Genomic DNA, 15,472 nt, shown 5'->3' with positions numbered 1-15,472 from the left:
TCATAATACACACACACACACACACACACACACACACACACACACACACACCCCTAACCAAAATACTTAAAGGAAGGCAAGTTTATTTTGGCTCTCAGTTTCACAGATTTATTCCAAGGCTTACTGACTCCATGACTTTGGGCTCAAGGTGAAGCAGAACATCATAGCAGAAAGACATGGCAGAGGGAAGCTGCTCTACTCATGGAGGCCAGGAAGCAGAGAGATAGGGGAAGGGGCCACAAGAATGGTGAACCCCCTATAGGGCACACTCCCACTGACCCACCTCCTTCAGCCATGCCCCACGTGTCTACAGTTACGACCAGTTAATCCATTCAAACTAGAATGGACCGATTAGTTTTACAACTCTTATAATCCAATCATTTTACCTTCTGCATTAACACAGATTTGGGTTATCCAAACCATAAAAAAATCATATCCAAACCATAAAAAAATTTGTATTAATTCCCTTTTATTTTGAAAATAGTGAACATTGGGGTCATTGATGTGGTTCTGGAGAAGAAGCTAGATGTATTTTTATGACAAAATTTTTTTTTTTTATTTTTAGACAGTCTTGTCTATGCCAATCTTAATGCTGAGGGTTAGACAGGGAAGAAACTTACTTATAGTTAGTTTAATTCTAAAGTCTCCTTCAGGATGAAATAATTATTTTTATAATTCTTCATACCAAATCTGTAATGAACCTACTCTTTGGAACTCAGAGAATGAAAAATGCTAATAAGCTGTGAATCACGTAAGATTAGCAATAATTTGATATCATTATAGAATTCACATACAGTGTGTCAAAATCTGTTGGAACAAATTATTTTTGGGGAAAATTCTCTACATGTTTTTTAGTCAGAGATACCTTGTTAAATACTAGCAATACTTTAAGGAGCAATAGAGTCAAACCCCAAATGGGAATATACAATTTTGGCTCAAAACAGAAAACGACAACTCTAGTTCTAATAAGAATTGATCTCTTTATGATCTGATGAATCACAAGGAAAAGTATATCTAGTAAACTTCCTATTTTTGAGGAAGAAACTTTTAAAATACAAAAACTATAAAAAAACATAAAAAGTACAACTGTACTACCTAGAATTAAAAATAAATAATGCTAATTGTAATAAATTGATAATTCTCTGCATTTTCATTCTTCTTCAGTTAACAGAAATGGTATAGTTAGTGACTATTGCCCTTTAGTTCTCTATTTAATTTAATTCTTCTTTATTTTGCCTTTTGAATTATCTAATATTCAGCCACATAAAAAAATAAGAGATCTCAGAAGATGATAGAAGCCATAGACATTGGCAGTGTGAGTTGGGTGGGTGGTAGAGAGAACCTGGAGTATGGCCACGTGGGCTGAGGCCCAGGAGGTTAGGAAACCAGAATAAGTTGTACAAAATCACATAGGTAGTAAGTGGCAGAGGTTGGATTTCAATTCAGAAATAACTCCAAATCCAAGTTTTTTTTCCTATGACACAGCTATCTTCTTAAATTCACATAAACCCAGTACAAAGCAGATATGTAAGTATTGTATCAGAAGCATAAGCAAAGTGGCTTGTTCTCCTGTACTTGGCAGTCCAGAGAGGAGGGGTCTGATGTGTTGAAAGTTGGACGCAGTGCTGATGACTGGGTTTGAATCATTGTCCCGGTATTAACCTTGGCTGAATCACTTGAATTTGCAGCCTTCGTTGTGTCTTGGTGGGGCGGGGGTGGAAGAGCTTGTCTGTAAAGTGAGGAGGGTGTTTGGATGATCTCCACGGGCTCTTCTGGCTCTCACTTTCTATGCTGCTGTGACTTTAGGAGGTGGCATTTGATCTGTACTTTGGAGGGTGGGGTGATTTTGACAGGCTGCCTTGTAAATGAGAGAAAAAGGTATTCCAGGTGGTGAAAACAGCTTGAGCAAAAACACAGTGGCCAGTAACTGTAGAAAGAATTCTAGGAATGGTGTGTAACAGTCTGGTCTGACAAGGGTAGAGTTTAATCCTGCAGAAGACTGGAGAGGCAAGAGGGATCTGACACTGAGCTGAGAAAGGGCCTTTGAGTAGAGCTGAGGAATTTTTTTATCCTGGAATTGCAGGATTTGAAAGGTCTATATCCTTGTCCTGTGACTGGCCTCTCTGCATAACCAGTTTCAGTGGTAGGGTCTTCTCTAGACCATCAATTACATATTTAGGCAGTTGTAAGTATAAGAAAATTCCTCTGTATATAGAGACAAAGCTTACAGGTTCTAGCTATACCTTTTCCAAGGTGTGGCTAATGGAAGATGTAAATAGGAGAAGAACATATTCAGAACTAAGAGCTATGTTCTACTAAGAGCCTGAAGTAGATCTTTGGCAGCATTCATATAATATGTTCCCAAAGGAATGGAATGTTAAGAACATTCCATTCATGAAGTGTGTATAGAGCACCATGATGGGTCAGTCCCTGATCAAACTATTAGTGGGGAAGGCAAATCAGGAGACTATTGTGACAAGGACTCTGATAGTTTAGTCAGGAGCACTTAACTTGCAGATAGAGGGTAAGAGGTCAGGAGTTGGGGACAGGTTAAAGATTCATAAAAGTTGAGTTGGTTAGATTGACTAAGGAGAGTGCTCGAGACTGGGAGTTAGAAACATGAGTGAAGGGGACAATTTAAGGAACTGAAAGCTGTTCCATGGCTAGAGTATGATGTGCATGAAGTGACTGAAATGAGGCTGCTGGAGCAGACAGGGACTGGTCTAAGGATTTTGGATTTTATCCTGATTTGTATCCTTCATGATATCATGAAGTCAGTATTTTTTAAAATAGTTGCTTTCCCCCACCAGTGTATCTAATGTATGTATACAGCTTCTAAAAATATTGGAACATACAGAAAATATGCAAGAAGAAATAAAATATCACCTTTAATCTCAGCAATCATAAATAACTACTGTTAAAATGTTTTAGTATATTTCTAACAAAGTATGTTTTATGCATAGGGACATAAGAAAAGCATGATCTAATTGCAAAATGTCATTTGCATCCTGCTTTTTCTAATGTGACATTGTATGCCAGCATTTCTGGGTCATGCCATTATAAGTTCTTTGAGAAATTAATACTAAATACATGTAATGTCCCAAAAGATGACCTTTATTGTAATTTAGTGTCTAATAATGGGTTAAAATTTAAGTTGCTTACATTTTTTCTATTACAAATAATGTGATAAACAAATTATTTGTAAATTTGTATTCATACCTGATTATTTTCTTGAGTTGGGTCTAGCCACATCAGTGGTCTAGTGGGATAGTGTGGCCATCGAGGGGCATGATGGATCCAGTGTGTATATCTAGAAGCCTTTACGATACCATTGTGAAGGGTAGATTGGAGAGAGGTTGTGTTAATTAGGTGTTTGTTGCTGTGACCCAAATGCCCTAACAAGAACAAATTAGAGAAGGAAAAGTGTATTTGGGGGCTCATGGTTTCAGAGATTTCAGTCCAGAGTCTCCATTGCTCTGGGCCCAAAGTGAGGGAGAAATCGTGGCCCAAGGGGGATGCGGAGGAAAACTGCTCACCTCATGGCAGCCAGGAAGGTGGGGGTGGTGCAGGGAATGCTCACAGGTCCAGGGCACACCCCTAGTGATTCACCTACTCCAGCCTGCCCCACCTGCCTATAGTCTGTTCATTTAAACTAGGAATGGACTCAGTAGGCTACAGCTCTCCCAGTCCAATCCCCTCTAAATATTCCTGCTTTAGCAAGGAGCTTTTGGAGAGCTCCTCATATCCAAACCATAACAGAGGTGAACCTGAGGCAAGCAGACTAAGGTGGCTACTTGAGCAATTTAGACAAAGTATAAGGGTATAAACTAAGTTATTGTCAGCATATCAGAGAAAAGAGAAGATGGTACTGATTCTTAAGGCTTCTCCCCCCCAACCCTCCCCTTGTATACAGCTTTCTGTGAACTTGATGAAAGCTACCAGCACTTTTTACATATTAATTAAGAGGTTTCAGGGACTCCAAAAGTGGTTATAGTGAATAAGAAGAGGGTGACAGGCACATTAATGGTACTCTTCTCCAAAATAGAAAATACCAAGGAGGAAGAACAAGTTTGAAGGGTTAATCTGGAAAAGGGGAAGTTACTAACTCAGTGTTAGGTGTGTTACCTTTAAGGACAGAGGGGTTGAACTGTCAGGAACATCATTTATAAATTGATCTAACAGCTTAGCAGAGAGAGTGGATTAGGATGTTGGCATGTGGGAGCCCTACCATAAAGATGGTGGTGCTGAGACTCTGGATACAAAAAGGAGTTCTAGACATCAGGTGTTTATGATAAGAGGAAGTGGGACATAACCTGAGAAATAACTTACTCCTAAGTAGCAAGCAAGAGGGAAGCCAGAGAAGGAGCTTCAAGTACTGTATGAAAAACTTGGGAGAAAATGGTGTCGAGGAGCCAGGAGAGGCAAGAGTTTCAGGGAAAAACTCATCCAACTGTCAGATGATGCAGAGGTCAAGCAAGAAGAGGACTGGAGGGTATCCACAGGAGGGATTTGAGTCAGCTATAACTTGGGGACAGGACCAGCAGATTGAGCAGAGCTGTGGGGAGAGTTGCCACAATTGCGTGGTGCAGTGAGGAGTTAACAGGGCCAAGGAGAGTGTTCCTGGGCTTGTTTTCTGAGACAGATTTTCGTGAAGGGCTAATGAGAGTGATAGAGATAGCAGAAGGTTCACTTTTCCATCTTGTTTATGTTAAAGAAGGAAAGCTAAGTTTCCAAATTGTCGTATGACTTTGATCACTTCCCCAACATGCACTGTTCCTCGTGCTTAAAAGCCTCTCATTGGCGATTATTTTTTGGGCACAGCTTTCAGTGAAAGAGCGGCTGCTCAAGCTCCTTGCAAAAGTTCTGTTCAGACTCTAAGACCTCCATATTGGCGCACATGGTCTCGCTGGGTTTTAATAAAACTCAGTTTTTGAGCTTTAGCAACTAATGTTTGGAAGTACAGTTTTAAAATGACGGAATATGATTTATTTCCTTGAAGTTTGATGTTACCTGAGGAATTGGTCAAAAACAATAAATGTTTTAATGTTGCAGTTTAGAGAATGCCTTTATTGGGTTGCCAATTGCTGAATGGCAGAGAGCTTTTATTCTAACACACTTGAATTAGAAAAAAATTGAAGGGTGATGTCAGACAGAATCAAAGTAACCAGAACAAGAAATACTTTTATTGGTTACAGAGCATCAACAGTGCATGGTGTCATCTTATTCTGTTACTAACAACGAAAACACTGCAGGTCCCTTAGTGGGGTTCAGACTGTCAGTCATCGTGAACACATGATCATTCTGATAGGTGTTTTCATTGGTAATATGATGCTCTTTGGGGTTGCAGAATATTATTTATTTTTAAAGATATGCTAAATGATTCTTGGCTTTAAAAAATAAAACAATATGGTAAATGTTCCTAATAAAGGAAGAAGTCCCAGCAGTGCATCCACTTATTTCTTGCATGGTGCAGTGGATTACCCTGTTTTTTATTGTTATTTCTCTCAGCATAATTGCTTTAAAGATGTTGACATTAAAAAGAACTATCAATTGTTTACAAGTCTTTCTAGTAGAAATCAGTTATCCATGTGGGAGATTAATGGAGCAGCATAAATGTGTGACTGCTTTATGAAGGACCCGATTGTCTTTTACAATGAGCTTCTACCTTTCTCTAAGATTTTACTCTGAAATTCTTGGTCCTTTCTTCTTTGTCTTTGCTTTCCAGTGAAGTTCAATTTTATTTATTTTAACTCCTTTTGGACCTCACTTCCTCTCCTTCCAACCTAGAAGATTCGGGCCATTCCTTTAACCGTTGTTTCACCCTTATAGTCAACTCTCTCGCTCCTTGATGTTCCATGGAACCTAATCTGGTCTGCCCAGACTGCTTAACCTCATCATTAAACATCTTGCTGTCCCTGGGCTGCTGAGCACCTGCTACCTGAAACTGGACAACCATGACAGTTATAGCCTCTGTAAATTCATGGTGTGCATTTTTTGGGTCCTGGAGATGGCCTTCGCCATCTTCCTCTTTTCACCTAATCATATCTTTCCTTTGTGGCTAGTCTGCGCTTTCACTCCTCTTTAAACTTCCTCCCACCACCTACTCCTTGTCTCAGAAGACAATCTTGACTCCTATTTTATTGAGGCCATGAGGCAGAAACTTGTGAACTTCTTTCTTGACCACCACCCCATCCCTACTTACAAATTTTCTCTCAACTGTATTACTTTCTAGCTACTTTTCTACTTTTCTTTTCACCTTTGCCCCCAGGATACTCAAAAGAATAGTGCCTGCTTCCTTATCCTTCTATTGTCCGGCTTTCATCCAAACTGCTCTTAACAAGCTTACCAGTGATCCATTAAAGCCTGTGAGTTATTTTTCAGCTTTTATCTTATTTGGTTTCTCTATAACATTTTGTTATTATTGACCATCTTCTTCAGTTTTGTTTTGTTTTGTTTTGTTTTATGAAAATCTTTCCCTTTTGGATTTTCTTCACTGTAGGTGGCTTCTCACAAAGTCAAACACGCCATTTTTCTGGGGTAGGACTGTAGTTCCATGATAGTGCCCTGGGCTTGATCTCCAGAAACAAGCACACTCATTAAACTGAAATCAGAATTTCCATTTTTCTAAAAAGCCAGGAAAAAAATTATTTAAGGCTTTAAAACATAATTGTTATTGTGAAAACTTATAATCCAGTGTTATGAATCATATTTTTATACTAGTGAAATATTATGCTTCAGTAATAGCTTTAAAACATAAGAAACCTGATTCTGTGGTGCATGTCTGTAACCCTAGCAACTGAGTTAGGAGGTTCAAAAGTTCAAGGCCAGCCTCAGCAACTTAGATTAGCAACTTAGTGAATGTCTGTTTCAAAATAAAAGAAAAGGACTGGGAATGTAAGTTCAGAGGTAGGACACTTGCCAAGCATGCATGAGAGACCCTGGGTTCGATCCTTGGTATAGAAAATCAAAAAGAAATATTTACTTCTTAAAATGTTTGACTGTAGTAATCATTTCACTGTGTATATCAAAATATCATGTTGTATATTCCTTGATGTCTTCTTTTCTAGTTAATGAAGGAGTTCCCCCTTCTGAGCATGTTCAACATCCATGAAAACCTTTTAGAAGCCCTTCTGGAACTCCAAGCATATGCTGACGTTCAGGCAGTCTTAGCAAAGTATGACGGTGAGTCTTGCTGTTTGTATGTTCTTGAGAACTCCTCTCTTCACTCCTCTCTTCTTGACATGTCCCAGTGACTAAACTGAAAGGATCATTTCAAGTAGCATGGCGTTAGATAACGCTCCTCTCAAAGAATTTTCACCTACAGTTTCATGATGATCTTAGAAATTCAGGTGTCCTCTGCCCCTGTTCTCTCCTTCCCTCCCCACACACTCCCCTGGTACTCTCCCCAGCAGGAAGTTATGTTTACTCTGCTCTATTCCTTCATGGTCAGGAGTCACTCTGCAGGCAGCAGTGTGTTAGAGGTCTGGGACAGCTCTGACCAGTAGAGGTCTTGCTGTGACACCGCATTGGTTCTTGTGACCACTGCCTGTTGGTCATGTTTATCCTCTGGAACAATATAAAAGTAGTCCTTGTGCTTGTGACAGCTCAGTAAATATTTGAAGATAAAATTATGTCTTCTTTGCCCTGGGTCTTTTCCTCACTAGCAGATTATCCCCATTTCTTTTTAAGAATGGACTTTAACGTCTCTGCACCATCCTGGTTCCTATTCTTAACAAACCAGAAAAATAAACTGGCACATCCTAGAGATTTTAAACTCTTCTGCTCATATTACCATTATATGTGAACTTAGCAGTCGATTCTTTGTACAGAAGTTATCTGCATAAGTCAGGCATGGTGGCTCATGCCTGTAATCCCAGTGACTCAGGAGGCTGAGGCAGGAGGATCGCATGTTTGCTGCCAGCCTCAGTAACTTAGCAAGACCTTGTCTCAAAATAAAAAAATAAATAGAGAAACAACATGGATCCCACTTGTTTAAGTAATAAAAAAATAAAAAAGAACCAGGGATGTAACTCAGTGGTAAAGCAGTCCTAGGTTTAATTCTTTATACCACACACACAAAAATTATCTTTGTAATTACCTGCCATGACCTAGCTACTAGAATCTCTGCAAAACTCCATATTATTCTGTCTTATTTCATTGACTTGCTCCCAGAAATAAATGTGTTTGCATGTAAAATGAATATTATGGCATGATTACTTATATTGCATAATCATTTTTTGTTTTATAAGATATTCTTTCTTTAGTAAGCATGTTTAATTCATTTAAAGAATTATTCAGATCAGAAAGCCCCCAGGAATTCTTCAAGCATGTAGGGCAAACTGTGTCATTTGGGTCTTATATCTTCACATTCTTCATAAGGAATCTCTGAAATGGGTTGGAGCTGTTTCCCTTAGAGTTCAGGGAACTGAGCCCTTGTGAGACTTTTGTTTCAAATTTTTGTTCGGATTGGTGGGAACTGAATGTCCTCTGCCAGTGATGGCATTGTTCTGCTGTGTAGACATGAGCTCCCTGTGTAAGAAGACATGTGCTACCTAGTATGGAAGTGATTTTAGAAAGAGAAAAGTATTTGTGGAGAACTTTAAAGTAAACAAAATAAAGACTGTTTTGCCTTCATGTCAGCTCACTTTTATTCTCTGGAATCTTACTGTTCTGCTGAACAGTGGTCTAAGCTTGAGAGCCTAGGCTGAGACTTTCCTGTAGCCACAATGCCCACACACTGAGCTTTTTCTAATACCAAAGGAACCTAGTCCTGTGCCCATGGGTTCAGGTGGCAGTCCACTTTTCCAGATGCCACAACAAGGTTCCAGTGTTCCTATCCCTTTGCTGACCAGTATTCAGCCTGATATATCGGGGCGTAAGAAATAAAGATTTAACCAATAGCACCTTTGGGATCACCAATCCCATAAGACTCCTTTCATGAAGATCTCAGTTCGTTACAGAAATCATCAGCCTTGTGTTATAAAACTGATTGCAAAATAAAGAAATGAACTCATTTGGAGCTATTCATTGTCTCCCTGTGTCCTATTGCACAGCCTCTGTTCCCCAACAACCAAAAGCTGATTTATTAGATTCTGATAACATATGTTCATAGTATTTGTTACAACAGCCTGTCCCACCCTCCACTAAAGCTTGGCTCACACTGTGAAAACTTCCTTTGTTGCAAATGGACAAACTCACCATATCAAGGCCCTTGTGTTGAGCTTTGTTTATGTTGTGTACCTGGCAACAGAGATGATGTTCTTGTTCATTATTCATGGAAAAAGAGCCTCATTAGTGGCAGGCCACATACTGTTGCTGAGATGCCTTGTTAGGGGTTTTCAGTTCAGCAGTTGTCAATAGAGTGCGGATGACCTAACCTCCATTGAATTCTGCAGGGAGTTTGGTGCTGACTTGGCTCAGGCCTGTATCATTTACAGTAGAAATATAATGAAGTGGCTGCTGAAGTTACTGTTCTTGAGGGGTGAGCTGCAGCCACTCACGACTGTTGAAAAACATGCCTCTTGTTCCTCATCCCATACCATGAAGTAGGTTCTTTCAAGTTCCTCCCTGTTACTTTTTCTGGAGAGCTAAAGGACCTCGACTGAGCTGCTGGCCCCTTATCTGGCCCTGTGCAAGGAAGTGGGTGCTTTAGAAGGTTTGGAGGCCAGACAGCTTATAGGGACACCCTGTTCTTCATCCTGGCTCAAGTGTCATCCTTCTTATCTATGAGATGCTGGAGATAGCAGTTTGAATTCCAGCCCCTCCATCCCTCTGCACAAAGCCACACCCAAAGCAACAGGATTATATGTTATCTTTGCAAACTGGAATCCTCTAGTTGGGTAGCTGTTTCTTGGATGGTTTATAAGTACAGCAGTCCTTCTTAACTACATTTGTTTAGTGGCTGAATGTCTTAAATAGTAGATGGGGAAGTGACACAATGGGATTAATGCTATTTTTCAGACCTTGTCAAAAAAGGATTTAGAAAAATGACAAGACACAGGGAGGAAAAGGAAATGTTTGAGGGGAAGAGAGGAAGGCAATATGTACTCTCCTTGCTCATTCTTCTTTACCATTAAAAAAAAAAGGTTTGGCTTTGAGTTCGAAAATCTTTAATATTCTCAAACTCCTCTTATAGTAAAGCACTTTGGAAATCCTGGGTCTCTACTAGGATTACCCGGTTAATTGGTTGAACCTTCTTATAATTTGCAACCTAATTTTGATTTTGCCCTTGAGATAACGTCTTCTGTTTTGTTATTGTGGCCATTAGTCTGAAACACTGCCTGGTTCCTGCCAGGAATTTTCATACTATTCTATTTCCAATTTATTAACCAACATTATATGTGGGCAGTTTTTATCCAAGTGGTTGGTCCTGGTTCTGTAATGACCTTCACCAAATGACTAAAATAACATCATCAGCAGCAATTCCTAACCTTTATTGGGTTCTTACAATGTGTCAGTGTCAGATATGATTTTAAGCTTTCATGGATGAACACATTTATCCTCACCACAAATGTATTTGTTAGCTCCACTTTATAGCTGTGATGTGGCTGAAAAGTATCTTGCTCACAGGAAGAGCCTAAGATGTCAAAGTAAAGCCATCTAGGTGTTATGAGAGAAAAGAGATCACCTGAGATCATTGTTAAGTGTAATATGAATGCCAGGAGGAAAGGAAAGCCAAGGATACAAACCAAGGGGTTCACTGCTGGCCCAGGTGCTTAAACATCACATACTCTCTACTGGTGACAGTATTATTCTTTAAGAATTTTTTATTAATACTATTGTACTTATTATTATTAGCTTCAATTTATTGAGAAACTATCCAAGCATATCACATGCATCATGTATACCCTCACAATAACTTGCCTAGAGGCAGGATTTCCATTTTTAGCAGATGCAGAAACTGAGGCTTTGTGAGTTTAAGTAACTTGCAAGACCACACATTCCTAGACAACTGCAGAGCTGGGATTCAAATCCAGATCCAGCAGCTGTAGAGCCCATGTGTTTCCCATAAACATAAGCTTTGCCGAAGCCATGCGCTCTGCCTCTCTCAACCTTGCAAAGGCATGAATTATGTGGTCTAGGGCAGTGGTACAGAATTTTGGTGATGCCAAATTGTCTTGTAAGATTTCTTTCAAATCATTCTTTAAGAAATGAGTGTATCTGTTTTTACTTTTTTTTTTCTGAAATGGTGTTCAAATTGTAGCTTTCCATCTTCAATCAATTTGTGCTTGATTTCTTGTCTCACAAAGGGAAGTTAATGTGTAGTGCTCATTTAATTTGTGATTTATCACCCTTTTTTCAGTTATACATTTGTTATAGAGACAGCAATGTTTTCAAGATCATGAGCTCATCAGAACCTTCTTTTAGAAGCCATTACAGAAGTTGTCATGAGCTTTGGATTGCTTTCCAGAAAAGTTTATCAGCCATCTAGGTTGAAGAGGTCAGTCTCAAAGATTAGGGTGGTAGCATGGAAAAGAATCCATGCATTTATTATTCATAATCATTTGTTCATTTAAGTAAGAATCACAGGGTGCAAGTGAACATGAGGACTACAGGGTACTCTGGAGCGTCCAGCTCTGCCTACCTCTGGTTAATTCTAAAAAGCAGACATGGGCAGTGGTGATGAGGTGGACTGGGTCCTTCCTTGGCCTTTCTGGTCCTCACTGAGTGAACTCAAACAAATCAATCTTTTAAGCCTTGCTTTTTCTCTCTGGAAATTACATCGGGGTTTGGAAAGGCTAAGCAAATTACCCAAGATTCCACTATTGGTATTTGTTATGAGGATTAAAGTAGTTTGATCCATGCTAAGTATTTAGAACTTCATGGGATACACAAATTAAGAATTCAGAAATGGTTAGCTACTCTAAGGAACTCAGCTTGTTACTCCTGAACCTCAGAGTTCTTAATCGATCTCATTCAAATAGGAAACCATACACAAAATGTCATTGAAATGTGAGAATAAGAGCCCAATTTTCTTCTCCCCTGAAAGGCAGTATCATGGCCTATTTTTAAAATCAATTGAGTGTCTAATAAGATACATACTGATATTTGATAAGAACTGAAGTACTTAAATTTATCTCCATTCATTCTTAAATTTTTGGAAAACTGAAAACAGAAATGCCAGGGATTTTTATTCCTGGTCAAAAGACAGATAGTTTCTTTGGATTCAGAGCAACTTCAACCTTGGAGCAAATTGCACCAATGGAAATAGAGATCCAAGCTCTTTTGGATATTTATGCCATTAAATCATTTAGTGATTGTCCTAAATTTGGGGGCAGAAACTTCCTTGTAAGGAACAGCTGTTCTTTTTTATGGTCATGAATGTTATATAAATATAACAACTATATCAATACCATTTTTATTGATGCCATCAAGTCCATCCTAAATTAGCATTATTATCTGCCATCTGGTAATATGCAAAGGGTATACTTTTTAGAATGGGGTGTGTTTCTAACACTGGAGGAAATATTTTCATCCCAGTAGATTGAAAACAGAAGTTGCAAAGGAAGCCATTAGGGAATCTTTTTTCAGACTATTCAGAGAATAAGCCTTTTGCTGATATTGTTTTGCAGAGTAAGCATGTAGTTATAAGTAAAAATTTCATAAACCTTGTTCATGGCCTTAAAATCAGCAAAAGTTATTCAACTATCATCACTGAAATGGACACTGGATACTGTGTCTCTTGGTCAGTCTGTTTTCCATTTATGTTTGAGGAGTAAGCAAGAATAGGAGGGATTTGAGATGTCAGAAGGACCAGGGGATGAGATCTGTATTCATCAGCACTCTACATGTCAGGTTGTCCATACCTCCAAAACAGTACCTTCTGGTCAAGTGTGAGATGTGAATTTTGATGCCACAGGCACAAGCAGCTTTGGAAACATTCACTACAAAATTAGGCTGCATTTGCAAAATAGAGTTTGAAATGCTGCCAGTTCCTTTTAGCAGCTCTAAACCTAGACCAGCTCCCTTCCCTGGGCTTGCTGTTATTTGAAAGATCATGAATGTGCTTGAAGATAATCTTTATATAAAAGATGAGCAAATGAACCAAATTGCTACTTCAAAGAAGAAAGTAATCATGAGTTGCTGAGAAATATGGTTCTGCACAACTTTGGACTAAATACCCTGCTGATTTTGGACACCAAGAGGTAGATCTGTCAAGAGTACTAGGCCTTTGAGGTCACTTTAGAGCAAATAATAGGCTGTCAGGTAAAGGACTGTAAGAGTTCTGATGATAAATGTCATTTCAATGAGGACTGCATGCATGAGAAGCTTCTGCCCCTCATGATGTAGAAGACATTTTATGAATGCATACATCTGTAATTCACATAGTTGTCACATGCACAAACCCTCTATATTTATGTTGGCTTTATAATCCTTATTGCCCAGTTATTCTAATTTACCAAGGTAGCATTCCTCCCCAGCCAACCATTACCATCACAGAAACTGCACTGTTTGGCTTCAAGGCACCAGCCACAGAAGGGCCCTCTGACAGACCTCCTAGGGCAAACCAGTCCAAAAGTTGCAATAACATCTGGTGTTTGGCTTTGTAGCATACAATGAATTTTTCTGGGTGTAACTGAATGTGTGTTGTCTGCCCTTCCTTCTGACCAAAATTACTAAGGTCATGTAGAATTTACTGATTGAATCATCAAAATCCCAGGTGGCAGTTTTTTTTTTTTTCAGGTTCTTGTATATCAATCCTTTTTATTTCTTTAGTAAACTTTGTGCTCTAATTGAAAAGGGACCTTGAATTGACTTTTTGAACATGGGACAAAAAGACCTCACACTGTCTGGAACCAACAGTGACAACAAAAATCTAAGAATTCTCTATCTGTCGTCTTCTTTGCATTATGTCATAAGTGGGAGTAAAGAGAGAAATTTTCACGTAGGACATCCATATTATAAAATGAAACAGTAACAACACATCACATTCCACGAACAGGTTCTGAAGAAGAAGGGGACTACTTTTGTCTTCATCCCCCACTGCCATTTTTTGTTTGTTTCTTTCATAGTTCCAAAAGCATCTGTGAAGGATACGTGTATTGGATTAACATGAGCTTCAAGTATGTCAATCTGTTGCTTGACCAAGGAAAGGGATACAGGTTGAGTATCCCATATGCAAAATGCTTGGAACCAAACTATTTCAGATTTTGGAGGTTGTTTTTCTTTTTTCTTTTGGAACGTTTGCATAGTTGATAATCCGATGTCAAAATGCTCCATAATCCAAAACTTTTGGTGCTTAAAACATCTTGGATTCTGAAGCATTTTGTATTTTGGATTTTCAAATTGGAGTACTTGGTACTTTATCATCCTAAAATACTACACAGTGTAATTAGAATAATTTTTTCATATTCCATCAAAAATCTATCAAGTCTTTATGTTTAAGATATTTTAAAGTGCTTCTGGATTCAGATATGAATATGACCTATTATGTGTCATCAAGTTTTCACTGTAATGGAGAAAGATGTTAGACACACACACACACACACACACACACACACAAGTGATGTGTTTGATGAAGATGAAGCAGTGCTCAGTGTATCTGTTAGGAATTTGCTCTGGCCAGTGCAGAGGAAGAAGTCTTTGAGAGTAAGCCCTATGTCCTTTAATCTCAGACCTATGTGTACTAGGGTAGTCATTTGGAGCATCTGTGGTCAGTGACTGAATCAGTTGATGTCCATGCCACAATTACATAGTGTCTTCATTTGTGAGGAAGTTTGAGATTTATTTATATGTTGGATAATACCACTGAATTTTAGAAACATAGATATGAAAATTAATCTTCAATTGACCTATCTCATGCATAGTAACAGTAATAATCCATTTTAAGCTATCTATATATTTTTTTGGTACCAGGGATTGAATTTAGGGCCATACACTGAGCCACATCCCTAGCCCTATTTTGTATTTTATTTAGAGACCGGACAACTTGCTGAGTTGCTTAGCTCATCGCTTTTGCTGAGGCTGGCTTTGAACTTGTGATCCTACTGCCTCAGCTTCCCAAGCCACTGGGATTACAGGCATGCACCACTGCACCCAGATTAAGCTACATTTTGATTGCTATTTTTGGTGGATGAACAGAAGAAAATTAGGTTAAAAAAAAATTCTCACTAAAACTTGTTTCATCCTATCTAAACTTTTACTCCTTAAGTTTTTCTCCCAAGATTATTACATTGAATTTTTGTTATTATGAGCCATTTATGACTTTTGAAAAATTTAATCATTCTCCCTAAGTTGACCTTTACTTGCAGCAGAATCCTTCCAATAAAGGGTCCTCAAGGAGTGGGGAGAGGTGTGGCTGGGCTTCCTTGTTTTAGCCAAAGATTCTTCTACTTTTCTTCAGTCTTGTTTCAGCTTTTATATATTTTTTCCTTCCTACTGCAGGAAGGAAGTATTCTACTGCTGTTTCAAATAGACATCTAGATTAGAGCACCAGCAGAGCACATTGTGCCGGGTCTCCACAAGCAAAGAC

General features: G+C 38.8%; 1 protein-coding gene across 1 annotated transcript in view; it reads left to right on the top strand.

The window, feature by feature from the left end:
- ST7 (suppression of tumorigenicity 7) overlaps positions 1 to 15,472 on the top strand; it is a 316,094-nt gene that overhangs the window by 251,122 nt on the left and 49,500 nt on the right. The window contains 1 exon segment of the mRNA XM_079150519.1: positions 7,068 to 7,182. Within this exon segment, the coding sequence (XP_079006645.1) occupies positions 7,068 to 7,182 (115 nt within the window).

The sequence above is a fragment of the Sciurus vulgaris genome (genome assembly GCF_902686455.1).
Source record: "Sciurus vulgaris genome assembly, chromosome: 8".
NCBI classification, from domain to species: Eukaryota; Metazoa; Chordata; class Mammalia; order Rodentia; family Sciuridae; genus Sciurus; species Sciurus vulgaris.
The sequence above is the reverse complement of the archived record's forward strand: the minus strand, read 5'-3'. Positions and strand labels throughout refer to the sequence as shown.